Source organism: Henckelia pumila, chromosome 1 (assembly GCF_033568475.1).
Source record: "Henckelia pumila isolate YLH828 chromosome 1, ASM3356847v2, whole genome shotgun sequence".
NCBI classification, from domain to species: domain Eukaryota; kingdom Viridiplantae; phylum Streptophyta; class Magnoliopsida; order Lamiales; family Gesneriaceae; genus Henckelia; species Henckelia pumila.
The window spans coordinates 122902287-122923108 of record NC_133120.1 but is presented as its reverse complement, the minus strand read 5'-3'; the positions used below and the strand labels follow the sequence as shown (position 1 = coordinate 122923108).

At 34.4% G+C, this 20822-nt stretch overlaps 1 protein-coding gene across 1 annotated transcript in view; it reads right to left on the bottom strand.

Moving 5' to 3' along the window:
- Window positions 1-20822, bottom strand: part of LOC140873914 (uncharacterized) — a 79948-nt gene that overhangs the window by 47765 nt on the left and 11361 nt on the right. Inside the window, exons 6-7 of the mRNA XM_073277197.1 lie at window positions 19474-19642; window positions 18958-19440 (exon numbers count right to left, since the gene is read on the bottom strand). Coding sequence (XP_073133298.1) covers window positions 18958-19440; window positions 19474-19642 — 652 coding nt within the window. The remainder of the gene's footprint in view (window positions 1-18957; window positions 19441-19473; window positions 19643-20822) is intronic.

Sequence of the window (20822 nt, the reverse complement as noted above, 5' to 3'; positions counted from 1 at the left end):
TTTTGAGGTGAATGAGTAATCTAAACAGAGATTTATGGACACCGAATTATGAATTGAGATTATGAAAAAAAATTTTCCTAATCATCTTGAGTATGAGATACAGTTTCCCGATGATTTTGAACATGAATCGACCAGCAGTGACCCTAATTGGACATAATAGAACTACAACTGATCAGATGGATATCACTCCGACACCGATGGAATCTTTACTGATGGGCCTTCGGACTTTTAAACCGCCGACTCTGAAGAATACTGGAAATGTCATTATGTGTGAAATTTGGTTAGAGGAGATTGATCAGTTGTTTAATTCTCTTGAATAATCAGATGACCATCGTATTCGGTTAGTGGTGCATCAACTGCAGGATGTTGCAAAATGTTGGTGGATTGCGAAGAAGAAAGCCTTAGAGAATCAAGGTACGGTTATTTCTTGGAACATTTTTAAATCTGAGTTTCTTCAGCATATCCCGTCCTCCAGAAATATCTAGCTGAGTTCATGATTATTTTTACCGATGATTTTCTTATTCATTCGAAGAATAGTACAAATCTTTCAGAGTCTTTGAGAATTATTTACAGATTTTGCGAGCCGAGCAGTTATATGCTATTCTATTGAAGTACGAATCTTGACGGGATCGAGTTGTCCTGGCGATTATTTTATCTCTGGAGATGAGATTTTTGTTGACCATTGCAAGACCGAAGCTGATATGAATTGATCTAGACATATATCTGTAATCGAGATCTGGAAGATTTATGAGTCTATCGAGTTTCTATAGCAAATTATCGAAGGATTCTTATCGTTTGTGAAACCGACTATACAACTAACTTTGATGAATGCGTCTTTTGTTCTGAATCGAATTTTATAAGACCAGTTCTTATTGACCTAAAGAAGAAATTTATCAGTGCTTCAGTGTTTTTATTCTTCCTGTATTGATGATCTTCAGTACATGTCTTTCTCATCGAGATTGGGATATATTATTATTCAGAGGAAGAACGTGATAGCTTAAGCATCGAGGCAGCTGAAGACACTCGAAACTCAATGTTTGATTCCTAACATTGGAATTTGCAGTGATCTTATTGTTTATGAAGATTTGAGTTCACCTTTCTTCCGAGGAAATTCTGAGATCTTTTCTGATCTTAGAATTGAAATATGTGTGTGCAGTCCGAACTGATTATACGTTAGAGGAGATGATTTTTTTTGAGGAATGATTTTGACTGAGAAAGCCGATTCTATCCAAAAAAATTTGAATGCAGTAGCCGATGTTTTGAGCCGAAGGATCTTTTCTTATTTTATCTACTATCAGTATTTTCTTTGACCAATGATTACTGCATTTCTGAATTAGAATGTGAAATAGATAGGAGGTCTATCGGAATTTTTACTTTCAAACCGAATCCGAGTTGATTGAGAATATTAATAATGTACAGAGATTTGATTTGATTTATCATTATTCAATGGAGAAAAATCAAAACTGAACCAGTATGAGAGTCAGGTTGGTGTAGATACATTGTTTGAGAGTAATCGTATAATTGTGCCAGATGTTTCTTATTGAGACAGCGAATCTTGAGATGGGCACATTGCAGTTTATTCAGTATTCTTTCAGATGACCGAAAGATATGGATGATTTGATGAATCAGATTTAGTAGAACATATAAAGAATGACGTTCGAGGTATAGGTTCCGATGTGCTGAATTGTCAACAGTTAAAATCAAAGAGAGAACAACCAGATGGGCTATTGTACAGTTTATTATGATTCAGAATGGAATAGGGATTACGTTTCGACATATTTTGTCTAGAAGATACCGATCAGTATGAGTTTGATATGCTCTCTTAATATGATTAACCGATTGAGGGAATCTGCTATTGTATTCCATACAGAATGATTCTCAAACATGACCAGATGATTGATTTTTTGTTGGAGATGTTGACAGAGTGTATAAATTTCCGGAAACTTGCAGTTAGATAGAGATCCTAGATGTACCCGTTCTTTTGGGAATGGATTTTGTTGAGGTTTTTGTTATTGAATTACTAGAACATATTTTCTTATGTTTGTTATCTATTGAAATCGAATTTGATGAGATTTCAAATTTATGGAGACGACCGATTCAGATTTTCTACCGAATTTAGAATCAGCTCCGAAACAAACCGGGTCAGTTATGACAGTGCAGTTAAGCCGATACAGATTTGTAAAAGAGTTTTGGAAGACAGAGTCCAATTTGAGACAACGAGGTCTCTAGAATTAATTATGTGATGGGATTTCTCTTTGCAATTTTGATAATATCTCGTATCTTTTGAGATTGAACCGTATGCGATTTTGAGGACGAAATTCGTTCTTAGAGGGGGAGAATTGTAACGCCCCAAAATTTGATTAATTGAGATTATATGAGATTAATATCGATAATCAGATATTAGGAAATTTGAGGATTTAATTGATATTTGATCAGTGACTGAATTGCAATTTTTGAAGAATCCAGGGACTAAAGTGCAATTTACCTATTTTGACTAAGACTTGCACATGATATGTATTGATGAGTGGGTTATCTGTAATTATTATCATTCTCTTTTCTTCCCCAATGAGACACCTCCATAGCCGCCTCTTTTAAGCTTTTCAAGCTCCGGGTTTGCACGATCCGACCATATATTTGCTTGCACGACTTCGAGGGCTTCGTTTTACCGTAAGTATTTATTCGATCAGATATACTTCAATTTTTGGATGTTGTTAGAATCTAATGAAATTCGGATATGTTGTTCTTGATCTAGGAGATATCGTATATTCGAAGTAGGCTCGAAAAAAGAGCTTTGTTTGAATTTATTATGATTTTTGGAAGATTAATTCGAAAATGGATGTTTCAGGATTTGTTGAAATTGGATTGAATTGGATGAATGATTGTTATATGAATAGTTGGAATTGTTGTATTGATGTTTGTATTTCCTGATAGTTGAATATATAGTCGTTATGCCGTAGGATTGAGATTTTCGGATTTTAGGAGTTGGAATTAAGTCTTGGAATGAACTTAAATTGGATTAATCGATATTGAGTGTTTTTATATATCCGTACAGATTTGACTGAAGATTTTGAGTTAAGAAATGACAGAATTCGAATCGACAAAAAATTGATTGAGATTTGGAACATTATCGAATCTTTTGAGTTGAAGCACAGTATTGTGTTGATTTATAAAATTGAAGATCGATATGAATTTTTTTTATAGATGTTGATTATGAATGTTTGATGTTGATGTCCAGATTTGGAGCATCAATCGAATCGAAAGAGGTATAAGACGACATTGTATGGAATATGACGATTAACTTGAATACGGATTGATTCGAGTGTCCTAGGAAAATCACATACTTGCATGTTTATGTGAATTACTTGAATATTGTGTTTGAATGCTTTTCAATTTCATATGCATTCATATTGAACCTGAAGATTTGATTACCTATAGAATTAAACGATTTGGGGACTATAATTGAGTGGCATTGGTGGATGATTTATCCAATGACCGCAATTAAAATAACTCTTTATAGTGCTCCAAACTCTAGAGGAAGCAAGATATACCACATTCACCCCAAATGGGAGAGTCGGTGCATGATGGTGATATCTTGGCCTCGGGATCCCAATCGAAGAACGAAGAAATTCCTTTTGATTATCCGATTTAGATGATCTTGAACCTCGATGACATGCATTGCATTTTATTGCATTTGAATCGAGATGATGCTATTTCATGTCCTTGATTTAGTACGTGAAACTAATTGTGTTGTTGTCCTATATCATGATTTTGATATATTGTTTGATATTGCATGTTATGTTGTTTTTACTGGGAATATTATTCTCATCGGAGTTATCCGGTTGTTGTCTTGTTTTGTATGTGTACTTGGAAACAGTTTGGGCAGGTTCGAGTCATATGCAGCATGACTTGATCGGGATTGTAAGTGATATAAGTGAGGGCTTGGTTTAGAGTCGATTATGTATTCGAACTCGATTTGTACTTTGTGATGTATTTTGAATTGTAATAGCTAGAACCGATGCATGTTCTATCCAATTGAGCAGTCGATCAACTCTAGAACTTCATGTATTGTATTTTTTTTTTTTTCAAAACACAACAACACAAACACCAAATAGAGAGGGGGACTAGACTAAGACCTCTTCAAATGGTACAAAAGTACATCAGAACATAAGACATAAAAGACTACAAGAGTCCATAATACAAAATAAATCATCAGTGGGCAAGGAAAAACTTGCAGTAAATGCCCACCTAAAAAAAACCAACATCAAAATAGCTACTCAAGGAGGACGCCCTGAGGAAGCACGCTGTCGACGCTGCTGAGTCAAAGATCCATACCGCTTCTGAGAGCGCGTGCGAACTGATAGAAAGGGGGAATGACTCGAAGAGGCAGCAGAAGCCGTCGAAATCTTCGCCTTTCTTCCACTATCCAAAGTAACATCCAACACTGGAGGACATACAGGATCTGTAGGAGCAAATCCCAAGCTCCGAACATCAGTAGGGACAACTGGCAGTGGTATAACAAAAGGCACCACCTCTATCTATCCAGACTCATCTTCAATGACCAACTGCGAGTCCGAAGCAGAACTAACATGATAGCTTGGTGTATCAATGCATGTTTATGTTTATTTGGTCTATGGTTTTTGCACTTTTCCGATCTTTAGTTTTGATTTTTGGGATTGTTTTATAGTGCAGGTCGAAGGGGCAGCACGCCCGCACCACCCCTGGGCACATGGTTTGCTTATTTGCAAAACCCTTGCGCGCCCGCGTCACCGAAGGGCACACCCACGCAAGAGGTTTGATTTAAAAAAAATAATTCTTTTGCGACGTGATTTGACGTCGCCAAATGTGCTGGATTATTTTATTATTTTTAATTGCCCTTTTATTTTGATGACTTAGTATTTGCTTATTGAATGATCTATTCTTGATTTAATATTGATGATTAGATGACTAAAATCGAGGTCCTCACACATTTGAAAAATCAGCAGCATTGAAATAAGTTGAACAACTTAAATGATTACTGTTTTCAACAAAATTGATCTCTTTTTCTTTCCCCTTTATCGATACTTTATAGAGCTTACATAGATGCTCAGGTGTACGTGACCAATTTCCTGGAGTGCCATATTTATAACAAACACTCTCATATCTTTTTGAGTGATTTTTATTTTCACTCATATTTTCATGCTGCCTTTTTGGTGGGTGGCTCGTGACGTTCTTTTGAGATGAGTTATTGAAGTAACTATCTTGATTATTTTCATATCCACGATCGTGACTACGATCGCGATCATTTCTACGTCCAGTTCATGCCCACGTCCTCGACCTCGACTAAAATCTAGTTTATGCCTTTGATTTTGGTTTTCATTTTTGCTTACGACATTTGCTTCTGGAAATGCCGTAGATACAGTGGGTCGGGATTGATGATTTCTCATTAAAAATTCGTTGTTCTTTTCTAGTGATATTGAGAGCAACAAATTCTGTGACGACCCAAGTTCTAATCTCTCATTAATCAAATAATCATAAATATTAGCCAAGAATCAATAAATAAAATAAAATAAAATTTTAAAATGGAAGCACCTTGCTCGATCGGTTAAAAACACCCGATCGAGCGAGCCCAGAAACTCAACTTCTCGGGTTGGAAAAGTTTTGGCCTCGCTCGATCGGTAGGAATCACCCGATCGAGCGGGCACTCGTCCAGAAGAATAAAAACAGAAGTTTTTGCTGTCAACTCCTTGCCAATCCTCCTAACATGATCTAGTAAATTCATGGTATAATTGTACATCAACAATTCAATCTTGTAACCACAACTAACATACATCCTAAACATGATATAGTTGAAGAAGAACAAGATCACCATATACTAGAATCAAATCTCATGCTAGAATCACATATAATATAAAAATCATTATTATACAAGAAGGATTAGCTACAACATGTTGTCTTAAGTATTTACATACATCATCTCAAATCCTATGAACATCAACAAGACAAAAACATAATAACCAACAAGTCTTGGTAAGAGTAGCTACAACATGATCATGTCTTTGGACTCAACACAAACATTGACAGCTCAATAAACATCTAAACTCAGATCATCACTCTATTCTCTCATTCCTTGTTCTTCAAGCTCGCTTCTGCCCTGTTCCACTTCGGCCTATTGCCATAACACATACAACACAACAATAGCCGGATAACTCCGGTGAGAAACATATTTTCCAGTAAAAGCAACTAAGCATGCACATCAAATTATATATCAAACTCATGATATAAATAAAGACAATGCATGTTTCAAAACAAGGTTTACTCAAGAACTCTCTTATTTCGTCGGTTGGGATCCCGAGAAGAAGATATCATAGCTAAACCACCGACACTCCCAATCGAGGTGGGGCTACTTATCTTACTTCTCTAGACTTTGAAGCCATTATATATGCAATTCAGACGCTATGCTAAGTCAACCACCCAGGTCATACATATATAATCCCTCAAATCGTCTATTCGAACGTTTTCGTTTATTTCAAAATCAAAGAATAAGTCTTGCAAGATGAATGCAACATATATCATCATAAAAGCATTCATTAACATCAAAGACTCATTCAACCATTCGTAGAAGAGCATATAAAAGCAATTAAGCAAATACGTATGTGATTTAGGAAACTCGATACAAACCATTTCGAGTTGTAATCCCAATCGAATAATATTTCACTTTTACCTTTCAAATGTGATGTTTCAAGACAACTTCAAGCTATCCAAATCTGAACCAAGAACAACATCATCTAGATTAAAAATTTGCTCAAGCTTCAACCCAACTTCAAGGCAAAAAGGCTACAAACCTTGGTCTTTCTTCTATCGATTCGAAGTTAGAATTTCCGAGTTGATGCCCTTGTTTACAAACTGAATCACAACATAATTGCCAAGGAAATATCAGCTCTAATCCATGTCAATGGCAGAAAAACATATAAGCAAGCAAAACAACTTCAAATCAAAAGTTTGACGGCATATCGGTATAATTCGGCAATCCGAACTCATAGTCTATCAACATATACATCATATACCAGCTGTATATCACTCAAAACTAGCATAACATAAGATAGGAATTTTGTAATACTTTCTGGAAATTCATAAGAAACCGATACAACAACCATCTTCAATCCGACTTCAATAGAACCAAGTATAGCAACTCAACAACATCAATTCATAACCACATCTTATTTCTGTCAGTTTCGAATTCTTAAACCATAATGAATCAAAATAAAACTTACATCAAATCGAAGGTCTCGTCTCGAGGATTTCAAAACACTTTTTGGAATCAAAATCGGATAACCGAATCAAAAGATACGACAATATGAAAATCAATCACAAGAAGGGAAAAGAAAGAACCCGGTCCTCTGTTCACATTTTCTCTCCATTGTCTGATGAAAGTTTGGAACATACACGTGAATACATCTCACAATAACAAGTGTCCAACAAAAATTCAAGTATTTGCACTTTGGCCCCTCAAATCCTCAATAAATGCGATTTGGTTCCCAACTTTTCGTTTCTTTCAATTTCAATCCTAAATAATTTAAGAATATTAGAATTTAAATAAAAACTCTAAATATTCCCAAATTAAATATTCTCGGATTAAAATTAAATAATTCCGAGCATTACAATTCTCCCCCACTAAGCCACGATTTCGTCCTCGAAATTTTAAGTACGAACAGCACATAAGATATATCAGATAACAAAAAACTAAAGGAGAACTCACATCATTGAAACATCTCTGGAAATTGTTGTCTCATGTCCGATTCTGTCTCCCAGGTTGCTTCTTCAATACCATGACGTCTCCACTGAACTTTCACAAGCGGAATAGTCTTCGTTCGAAGTTGCTTCTCCTTATGATCAATAATCTGAATTGGCTTTTCAAAATAATTCATGGTTTTGTCGAGTTTAGCCTAATCAGATTGAAGCACATGAGATTCATCAGCAAGGTATTTTCGAAGCATCGATACATGAAATACATCATGTATTCCAGATAAAGCCGGAGGAAGAGCTAATCGATAGGCAAGATTGCCTATTTTCTCAAGAACTTCATACGGACCAATGTAGCTTGGAGACAAATTCCCTCGCTTGCCAAATCGTACAGTACCTCTGAACGGAGAAATCTTCAGAAACACCCTATCCCCCTGTTAAAAAGACAAAGGTCGACGTCGAACATTGGCATACTTCGCTTGTCTGTCCTGAGCTGTCTTCATTCTTTTCTGAACTTCACTTGTTCAGTCATATCTCTAATCATGTCAGGTCCTATGTCAGGTAATTCTGAAATATCATCCCAATATAAAGGAGATCGACACTTTCTTCCATATGAAGCTTCAAACGGAGCCATCTCAATACTCGATTGATAGTTGTTGTTGTATGAGAATTCACAAAGTGGTAGTGATTCTTGCCAACTAGTGCCAAAATCAAGCACTACAGCTCTCAACATGTCCTCCAAGGTCTGAATGGTACGCTCAGACTGTCCGTCTGTCTGAGGATGATACGTTGTGCTCAAGTGTAGCTGAGTACCCAAAGCATTCTGTAAACTGTGCCAGAAGTGTGATGTAAATCGAGGATCACGATCTGATACAATAGACTTCGGCACTCCATGTAATCTAAAAACTTCTCGAACATAAATCTCTGCCATCTGGTCGTGTCTATACGTCATGCGATAAGGAATAAAACACGCTGATTTCGTCAATCTGTCGATAATCACCCAGATAGCATCGCAACCTCTTGAAGATCGAGGTAACTTCGTCACGAAATCCATGGAAATATGATCCCATTTCCATTCAGGCACGGATAAACTCTGTAACAAACCAGACGGTTTCTTTCTTTCAGCCTTCACCTGTTGGAAATTAAGACATCGAGACACAAAATCAGTGATATCAGCCTTCATTTGTTTCCACCAATATTGAGCCTTAAGATCATTGTACATCTTCCTACCACCAGGATGAATGCTATAACGGCTACAATGCGCCTCTTTCAGTAGTTGTTGTTGCATATCAGAAATATCAGGCACTACAAGGAGATTGTTTACATATTAAAGATCATCTCAAACCTGGTATTCAGATACATGCCCTGATCGAACTTTCTCAATCGAATTCTGCACATTTTGATCAAGTTTCTGAGCTTCTTTAATTCGCAAAACTAACACTAGTTCAACTTGCATTTGATAAAGTCGAAGAGGCTGATAATTCGTATCAAATACTAATCCAGAAAGACAACATTCTTCAATCAATTTTGATACACCAATCGTCGATAAAGATAAAGAACATACCTTTCAACTCAATGCATCAGCTGCTGCATTCGATTTTCCCGGATAGTACTTAATCTCACAATCAAAATCTTTGAGCAAATCAAGCCATCTACGCTGTCTCATATTCAGTTCTGACTGTGAAAACAAATATTTCAGACTCTTGTGATCAGAATAAATTTCAAACTGTTCTCCGTACAAATAATGTCGCCAAATCTTCAAAGCAAATACAATGGCGGCCAATTCAAGATCATGAATCGGGTATCTGGTCTCATGAGGCTTTAGCTGTCTCGAGGCATAAGCAATCACATGCCCTCGCTGCATCAAAACACATCCCAAACCTCGATGAGATGCATCACAATAAACAGTGAAACCACCATTACCTGAAGGAATCGTCAAGACTGGTGCACTGGTCAGTCGTTTCTTCAACTCAAGAAAACTGGTTTCACAAGTTCAGACCAGATAAAAGGAGCATTCTTTTGAGTTGACGAGTAATTGGATTCGCAATACTGGAAAAATCTTTGATGAAATGATGATAATACCCAGTCAAACCCATGAAACTACGTATCTCAGGAACAGATGTTGGTCTTGACCAATTGATCACTGCCTCGACTTTACTTGGATCAACAGATATACCATTTCCAGATATGATATGTCCAAGAAAAACAACCTGTTTCAACCAAAACTCACATTTTGACAATTTAGCATACAGTTTCTCAGCTCTTAGAGTCTTCAACACAGTCTCAAATGCTCAGAATGATCAATCAAATTCTTCGAATATATCAGAATGTCATCAATAAAATTTATCACGAAGTCATCGAGATATTTCTGAAACACACGGTTCATCAAATTCATAAATACAGCTGGAGCATTCGTCAAACCAAACGGCATAACTATAAACTCATAGTGGCCATACCTGGTTCTGGAATATCAGAATCTCTAACTCTCAGCTGATGGTATCCAGATCTCAGATCGATCTTGGAATACGCAGAAGAACCCTGCAACTGGTCAAATAAATCATCAATACGAGGCAAAGGGTATTTGTTCTTTACCATTGCCTTGTTCAGTTGCCGATAATCGATACACAATCTCATTGAACCGTCTTTCTTTCTAACAAACAATACTGGAGCTCCCCAAGGAGAAACACTTGGTCGAATGTATCCCTTGGCCAGTAAATCTTCCAACTGATCTTTCAACTCTTTCAATTCCACTTGTGCCATTCGATAAGGTTCTTTAGAAATCGGTGCAGTACCTGGCATCAGTTCTATGTTGAAATCAATCTCACGATATGGAGGTAGTCCCGAAATTTCATCGGAAAAAACATCCGCAAATTCACTAACCACTGGCAAATCAGCCAGGTTCGGGCTAGTTTTCAGAATATCGACTGCATATACAATAAATCCCTCTGCTCCTTTCTGCAAAAGTCGGGTCATAGATAATACAGAAATCAGAGGAATCTTAGCACGAGAACCCTTACCATAAAATTTCCATTCTCCAGCCATCTCGGGTCTGAATCTCACTACCTTCTGGAAACAATCTACGGTAGCTCTGTACTTGTTTAGCATATCAATCCCGATAATGCAGTAAAAATCAGACAAACCAAGCACAAAACAATCTCTCTCTATCCCATTACCATCATACTGTAGCAAACAATTCCTAACTATCTGAATAGATATAAGACCTCTCCCCAAAGGTGAAGAGACAGATACTACAACAGGTAATGATTCAACAGGCAAAGCATGTAATGATGCAAATCGTGCAGAGATAAACGTATGGGATGCACCTGTATCTATCAATACATATGCAGGATAACCACAAAGAGAACAGTTACCTGCAATCACATCATCTAGTGCTCCCTGTTCCTGTTCCTCCGTCAGTGCAAAGACATGAGTCTGTTGTCTCTGGGGTTGACTGCCTGTCTGACTCCCTCCTGGTCGTGTCTGTTGCTGTGGATGTGATGGTTGGAAGGAATGGACAGAGGAGGCTTGTCTCGCAGGTTGAGCCACTGATCGTGATGACTCTGTACCTCGTGACTGTCCAGCACCTCTTTGAGGACACACCCTCGCAAAATGGCCAGGCTGATGGCATATATGGCAACTCCCAGATACACCTCGGCACTGATCGGTTGGATGAATTCCACTACAACTGTTACAAAACATCCCAGACTTCGGTTTTGAACCACTAGAACTCGAAGAACTGCTCCCTGATCGTTTAAACTGCTTTCCTCGTGCTTGCCAAAATTTCTTCTTACCACTGCTGCTGCCACCACTTTCAAATCGAGGATGTTGTTGTGACATTGGAGCTGGGGATTGTGACTGTCTCGGAGGCTGAGCGGTATACGAAGCTCCTCGCTACTGTATCAAACTAGCTTCCGCTCCCTTGCCATTATTCAAGCCTCAGCAAAAGTATTTGGTCTCTTTGTGTTCACCAAAGTAAATACCTCTGGAGTCAGTCCATTAATGAACTGATCAGCCATTGCCTCATCACTATAGACAACATGTGGAGAAGAACTTAGTAACGTAGAGAACTTTGCAGCATATTCTTCAATATTTAAGTTCCCTTGCTTCAGATTAGCAAATTCAGCACCCTTGTCTTTGCGATAAGACACCGGGAAGAAGCGTTGGTAGAATTCAGTTTTGAAGACGTTCCAGGTGAGTACAGTCCCTCTACGCTCCATAGCTTTCTTGGTTGTGAACCACCAGATCTTTGCAACCTCATGCAACTGATGTCCAATGAGTCTGACTCTCCTCTCATCACCATAATCAAGTGAATCAAATAGCATCTCCATATCATCGAGTCATCCTTCACATTCAACTGCATTCTCGATACCTTTTAGGGTTGACGTCTTGTAAGATTGAAATCATTTCAGTAATGTTTCCATCGGAGTAGCAGTCATATCTGTCATGTCTCTCGAGGTACTCCCTTGCTCATTACTCGGAATTGCGGTAGCTTGTGGCACTATCGGTGTTACCACTGTCTGTTCTGGCAGAGGAGTATGAACTGTCTGCTCTGGCATAGGAGTAGGAGCTTGTGGTCTAAGAGGAGGTCGTCCTGGTCGTCGAGACATATCTGATTATCAAAATGGTTAGGATACCATAATCATCAAATCTATCTCAGTCCTCCTCTGATCATCTTACCTATGATCAAGACTCGGTTCTGATTCAATCTTACATAAATAATCAAGGTCTTTAGAAAAAACATGCTTCCAATCAACTCAGATAATCAGGTAGCATGTCATAAATCAACAGGACACATGCCTCTAATCTCTTCAGATATTACAGTAAACATGCGTCTTTAACCATCATTAATCATACTTTCAAATAAAATAAATACAACAAAATATAATCAAATACTTGAAAGTAAACCATGCTAGCATTTACAACATTTAATTCAATCATGTAATTAAATCATAGCATGATAAAATAAGTAAGCAAGGAAGAAGACACGATCTACCCCACTCGCTTTCTACCTCAGTCCAGAATTTTCTTGCTCTGATACCACCTGTTGTGACGACCCGAGTTCTAATCTCTCATTAATCAAATAATCATAAATATTAGCCAAGAATCAAAGAGTAAATAAAATATTAAAAAAAAATTAAAAGGGAAGCACCTCGCTTGATCGGTTAAAAACACCCGATCGAGCGAGCCCAGAAACTCAACTCCTCGGGTTGGAAAAGTCTTCACCGAACGAGCGAGCCAAATTTGCTCACTTCTCTGCCTCAGAATTGAAGGCCTCGCTCGATCGGTAGGAATCACCCGATCGAGCGGGCACTCGTCCAGAAGAATAAAAACAGAAGTTTTTGCTGTCAACTCCTTGCCAATCCTCCTAACATGATCTAGTAAATTCATGGTATAATTATACATCAACAATTCAATCTTGTAACCACAACTAACATACATCCTAAACATGATATAGTTGAAGAAGAACAAGATCACCATATACTAGAATCAAATCTCATGCTAGAATCACATATTATATAAGAATCATTATTATACAAGAAGGATTAGCTGCAACATGTTGTCTTAAGGATTTACATACATCATCTCAAATCCTATGAACATCAACAAGACAACAACTTAATAACCAACAAGTCTTGGTAAGAGTAGCTACAACATGATCATGTCTTTGGACTCAACACAAACATTGACAACTCAATAAACATCTAAACTCGGATCATCACTCTATTCTCTCCTTCCTTGTTCTTCAAGCTCGCTTCTACCCTGTTCCACTCCCGCCTATTGCCATGACACATACAACACAACAATAGCCGGATAACTCCGATGAGAAACATATTTCCCAGTAAAATCAACTAAGCATGCACATCAAATTATATATCAACTCATGATATAAATAAAGACAATGCATGTTTCAAAACAAGGTTTACTCAAGAACTCTCTTATTTCGTCGGTTGGGATCCCGAGAAGAAGATATCATAGCTAAACCACCGACACTCCCAATCGAGGTGGGGTTTATTTATCTTACTTCTCTAGACTTTGAAGCCATTATGTATGCAATTCAGATGCTAGGCTAAGTCAACCACCCAGGCCATACATATATAATCCCTCAAATCGTCTATTCGAACGTTTCCGTTTATTTCAAAATCAAAGAATAAGTCTTGCAAGATGAATGCAACATATATCATTATAAAAACATTCATTAACATCAAAGACTCATTCAACCATTCGTAGAAGAGCATATAAAAGCTATTAAGCAAATACGTATGTGATTTAGGGAACTCGATACAAACCATTTCGAGTTGTAATCCCAATCGAATAATATTTCACTTTTACCTTTCAAATGTGATGTTTCAAGACAACTTCAAGCTATCCAAATCTGAACCAAGAACAACATCATCTAGATTAAAAATTTGCTCAAGCTTCAACCCAACTTCAAGGCAAAAAGGCTACAAACCTTGGTCTTTCTTCTATCGATTCGAAGTTAGAATTTCCGAGTTGATGTCCCTTGTTTACAAACTGAAATCACAACATAATTGCCAAGGAAATATCAGCTCTAATCCATGTCAATGGCAGCTGCTACAACTTAAATTGTAATTCACCCAAGTGTAGGTTGTCTGCAAGTAATATACTCGTGAGTACGAGATCGATCCACGGAGAGGATGTTGTAAGTTTAATTTTAGCAATAATATATTATAGATGAAAATATTATTATAAAACTTCAAATACACAAATTATAAAATTGTCAAGGTTTCAAAGGTTCATTGTTGGTTTAATTAAGATTGCTAAATAAAAATAAATAAAAGAAACTAAAATAAAAATAAACATAAAAGAACAATGAAATATTTAAACAAGTATATCATATAATATAGTTCCCACTATATTAATATCAGATTAACCGATATTTAATACATGGTACCCATAATATATATATAGATGAATAAATATAAACATAAAAAGAACAATTAAATATTTAAACAAGTATATCATATAATATAGTTCCCACTATATTAATATCCACCGATATTTAATACATGGTACCCATAATATATATATAAATGAAAAAATATAAACATAAAAAGAACAATTAAATATTTAAACCCACTATATTAATATCCACCGATATTTAATACATGGTACCCATAATATATATATAAATGCATAAATATAAATTGACATAAAAGTAAATGTTAGATCAAATCACAATATTTTATTTAGAACAACCGGCAGAGCCACGCTATCGTCTAAATAAAATATATGACTTTATGTTAGATGCGATAAAGTAAATGTTAGTTGCGGAAAAGTAAAAGTTAGATGCGAGAAAGTAAATGTTAGTTGCGGAAAAGTAAATGTTAGTTGCGATAAAGTAAAAGTTAGATGCGATAAAGTAAATGTTAGTTCAAATCACAATATATTATTTAGAACAACCGACAGTGTCACGCTATCGTCTAAATAATATATATGACTTTATTATAAATAGATACATATATTTATAGTATATAATTATTGTAGTAATTATTGTATCATATTTGACAACAAATCAAGGTAACCACATTCAAGGTACCAAGCATTTGATGTAAATAGATAACAACAAATCATCCAAAATTATACCTACAAATAAAGATCAATTAGTAAAAATAAAAATAGAAAAGAAAAGAATATACAAAATATAGACAATCTTACTTGACCAACAATGAAACCTTTTCACCTTGACATAAAAAGATTTAGCTTTCCATGAACATGAAACTCAAGAATAAAGATAAAAGAAATTTCATACTTGAACTTGAGAAACTTGCACACTCAAACTTTTATTCTCACACACACAATATTTATTTTACAAATGAAGAATTCTTTACACTCTTGCACACTACAAAGCTTATACAACACATCTATTTATAGGCCAAATGAGAGCAAGAGTCCAAGGCTCATTAAATGTGAAATAGTAAAGTTGGTGGGTGCTTGTCTCCTTGAATGTCAATACCATGACCCAACTTTAATTGGCATGTTTGATGCTTTAGACCACCGATTCAGCCTTTCTTTTCAACATAGAACACGTAGGATATTTTGTGTAGATGTGTTTGGACAACTCATTCACCCCTTTTGGATAAAATATGAAATACTTATGATATTTTTACTCCAAGCTGGTCATAGTAAAAGTAAATCTATCTCCATTTTGATGTTTGATTATTTTGATCATCTTAATGAAGTTTTTGGAATTTCTTGTCTTCTACAAAGTTGAAGATGCCTCTTTTGTGATTCTACAGGTTTTGAGATTACTCTATTATGACCTCTGTAGCTTGAGTAATTTTATTTTTACCAAACCTGCGCAAACCGTAAAATACAACATTTTAGTAAAACATTTAAATATAAACACATAACACTAAAATAATACAACTTCATAATTTTAATTAAACTTAAAATTTAAAACACACTTTTTAACATATAAATAATTACAAATTTTAAGTTTCATCACACCCCCAAACCGGCTAATTACTAGTCCCTTAGTAATAAAATATCATAAAATATCATAAAATATCATAAAATCACAAGTTAGATTTTTATTCCTTAATATATATATTCAAATTTGCAAACTTTAAAATTTTAAAAACACACTTGTGAGGAGATCATATGTTTATTTATAAATCTTATTATCAACCAATATATTAATATGTAATTGGATGGGCTATACATATATATTTCACACAATATCAAAATAGTAAATATATATAATTTTTTTTTTTTTTACATAAATATTTTCTAAAAACTTTGAGAATAATATAATTAAAAGGATAATAGAAATCATTTTCATAACATGTATATCATCAGGAATATTAATGTAAAAGTTTCAACTCCATATTCTCTCGGGTTAAAGTATTTCATATATAGCTGTTTTTCACTCGTGGAGTTGGAAGAAAATTATACACTCTTTGAAAATGGCTAGTAAAGCAGACAATCAAATAACCTAATATTGAAAATAAGATAGGATGATTTACAAAGAATAAACCCATTTTTTTTTTTTTTTTTTTTTTTTGCTTGGCTGCAAAATTGTTTTTACATAATCAAATACCTCCAATAAACTTTGAAAATGTAACATTTTTTTTTTCAAAGTTTATTTATTTTTTTATTTTTTATGAGGTAAATCTATTACATTAATAATTATAGTAGAGATATTAATACTCTACATCTTTACAATCAAACTTCAAACAACTTTGCAGCCAATTTTTATTTTTTTTTCTTTTTTTTTTCAAAATGGGTTTAATCTAGTAATCAACCATTTCTTAATAATCAATAAAAGCTTATAAGTTGTTTTCTCAATTCTTACCCCTCACTCACAAAATTTATGTGAGTAACTATTGCACTTTTACAAATTAATTCCCTCAATTATACATGTTATTATTTATTCAATCAATATCACTTTAATTATATACTCATAAAAGTTTTAAAAAATATGTATTTGAAAACACACAATTATATATTATTTATAACTTATATCCCATCAATTATATATTTTTTATTAAATTGATAAAAAGAATAATAAATAAACATCTATACAAAAAGACTTCATTTTCTTAGTAGTTTGCAATTTAAATATATACGAAATATTAAAATCTAATCTATTGTGATAAAATGATAAATAAAAACTAATGCGTGTCAGGAGTTTTTGACTCCTTACTCTGCCATTGAAAAAGAAAAATAAATATTATTATAGAAATATATATATATTTTTTTAAATTTTAAATTTTTTTTTTTTTTTTTTTTTTTAGAGATAAACCCTCCCCCAAACCTGAATATGACATTGTTTTTAATTTTTTTTTTTTTTTTTTTACAAGAAAAATAAAGAGTACATGATGAAAGAGATATCACCTGGAATTTATTGAAGATGAGGAACAAACACAAACCATTTCGTAACATGTTGAATCAATGATGACTTCAACGTCTTCTTATGAGTTGAGGGTTGGCTTCCCATCCAATTTTCTTATAAATTGGCAAATAGGGTCTTTTTTAGTCAGATTCCCAAGACCATTACCATGACGCTGCGCTTGGAATAGTTTCCATAAACGGAGAAGTTGACCTTGTACATATCCACTAGAATGCGTCTCAAGAGTCAATGAGATATCATCCAATGACTCTTTACTCAGCCCATTCTTAATGAAATCAATTTTATCTTCTCTATTTGTGGAAACACATCCCAAAGATCTGCATCGTTTGTTACAAGTCCATCTGGCACATTTATGACAAACATCTAACCCTTTTGCCCCTCTTTTCTTCGCATAGGTGCTTTTTCCTAGTCCGGACATATTTCGAACATATAAGAATTTTGGAACTTCGCCACCTATTCGAACCTTGGCTTCAATTATAAGACGAATATCCTCCGGAATTCCTTTTTGCATAAGCATTCTCAATCTTTCACGTCTGCATTCATAAATCATTCTTCGAACTTTTTTAGAAACAGAAGAACAAATATATTTTCCATGTTCTTTGATAGCTTCTTCCATTTTGAAAATAAAGAAATATATTTTTTTTTTTGATCAGTTATTGTGGGAAACCAATTTAACCGACTGTAAGAGCCACGGAGTACCGTTATCCGCCACTTAACCGGGAAGTGTCCTAATTTCTGCAAAAATAAAATAAAAATATAAGTAACAATTAAGTTGGATCATATAAAGGCATAAACTCTTCATTAAGAACTTCATTTTCTATAAACGGTTTAAGTCTTTGCCCATTAACTTTAAATACATTATTATTTTTAGGATTTTCAACATCAACAGCACCATTAGGATAGACAAATTTAACAATAAATGGTCCAGACCATCGCGATCTAAGTTTTCCTGGAAACAAATGCAAGCGAGAATTATAAAGTAAAACTTTTTGTCCGATTTCAAAAGATTTTCTCATAATATTTTTATCATGAAATGCTTTTGTTTTATCTTTATAAATCTTTGCATTTTCATATGCATCATTTCTTAATTCTTCTAGTTCATTTAATTGCAATTTTCTTGATTTAGATGCATCATCTAAATTAGTATTAAACGCTTTAATTGCCCAATAAGCTTTATGTTCAATTTCAACAGGTAAATGACAATGCTTTCCAAAAACTAATCTGTATGGTGACATCCCCATTGATGTTTTAAATGCAGTTCTATATGCCCATAATGCATCACTTAATCTTAAAGACCAATCTTTTTGATTTGGATTGACTGTTTTTTCCAAAATTTGTTTTATTTCTTTATTTGCAAGTTCAACCTGACCATTCGTTTGAGGGTGATATGGAGTAGAGACTTTATGTGTAATACCATATTTTCTTAACAACGAAGAAAATGATTTAGTTATAAAATGACTTCCCCCATCACTTATTATAGCTCTAGGTATTCCAAATCGACTAAAAATATTTTCTTTCAAAAATTTTATCACAACTTTATGATCATTAGTTCTACATGCAATTGCTTCAATCCATTTTGAAACATAATCGACAGCTACTAAAATATAAGTGAATCCAAAAGATAATGGAAATGGACCCATAAAATCTATTCCCCAACTGTCAAATATTTCAATAATCATGATTGGATTTAAAGGCATCATGTTTCGTTTTGAAATTGAACCCATTTTCTGACAATTTTCACAAGATTTGCAAAATGAATGTGTATCTTTGAATAAAGAAGGCCAATAAAATCCACATTGAAAGATTTTTGCAGCTGTTTTCTTTGACGAAAAATGACCTCCACATGCCTCAGAATGACAAAATTTAATGACACTACTTACCTCATTGTCGGGTATGCATCGTCGAAAAATTTGATCAGGACAATACTTAAACAAATAAGGATCATCCCAATAAAATTTTTTGACCTCTTTCAAAAATTTATTTTTATCTTGTGAACTCCAATGAGAAGGCATTTTATTTGTCACAAGAAAATTTACAATATTAGCAAACCAAGGCATAGTAGTAGCATAAAATAGTTGATCATCCGGAAAATTTTCATTTATTGGTATTTCATTTTGAGATGATTTAGAAATTATTCTTGATAAATGATCGGCTACTACATTTTCTTTTCCTTTTTTATCTTTTATTACAAGATCAAATTCTTGTAACAACAAAATCCATCTTATTAATCTCGGCTTAGCATCTTGTTTATTTGATAAATATTTTATGGCAGAATGATCAGTGTAAATAATAGTAGTAGAACCAATTAAATAGGATCGAAATTTATCTAATGCAAACACTACTGAAAGTAATTCTTTTTCAGTTGTTGAATAATTGATTTGAGCACTATTTAAGGTTCTACTTGCATAATAGATCACATAAGGTTTACCTTCTTTTCTTTGTCCTAACACGGCTCCTACAGCATAATCACTTGCATCACACATTAATTCAAATGGTAAAGACCAATCAGGAGGTTGTAAAATAGGTGATGTAGTTAAAAGATTAATTATTTTTTTAAAAGCAGTTTCACACTCTTGAGTCCATTCAAATTGTGCATCTTTTGTTAAAAGATTTGAAATTGGTTTCGATATTATGCTAAAATTTTTTATAAATCTTCTATAAAATCCCGCATGACCCAAAAATGATCGAATTTCTTTGATCGTGTTTGGTGATGGTAGATTAGCAATAACATCAACCTTAGCTTTATCAACTTCAATTCCTTTTTCAGATATGACATGCCCTAACACAATTCCGGATTTAACCATGTAGTGACATTTTTCCCAATTTAAAACAAGATTTTTTTCTTCACATCTTTTTAAAACTTCTTCCAAATTTTTAAGACAGTTTTCAAATGAGTTTCCAAAAACAGTTATATCATCCATAAAAACTTCCACAAATTCTTCAATCATGTCACTAAAAATACTTAGCATGCATCTTTGAAAAGTAGCCGGGGCATTACATAAACCAAATGGCATTCTTTTAAAAGCAAAAGTTCCGAATGGACAAGTGAAAGTAGTTTTTTCTTGATCTTCTAATGATATTGGTATTTGATAATACCCCGAATACCCATCAAGAAAACAATAATAAGGATTACCTGCCACTTTCTCTAAAATTTGATCTAAAAATGGTAACGGAAAGTGATCTTTTCTAGTTGCATCATTTAATTTTCTATAATCAATGCACATACGCC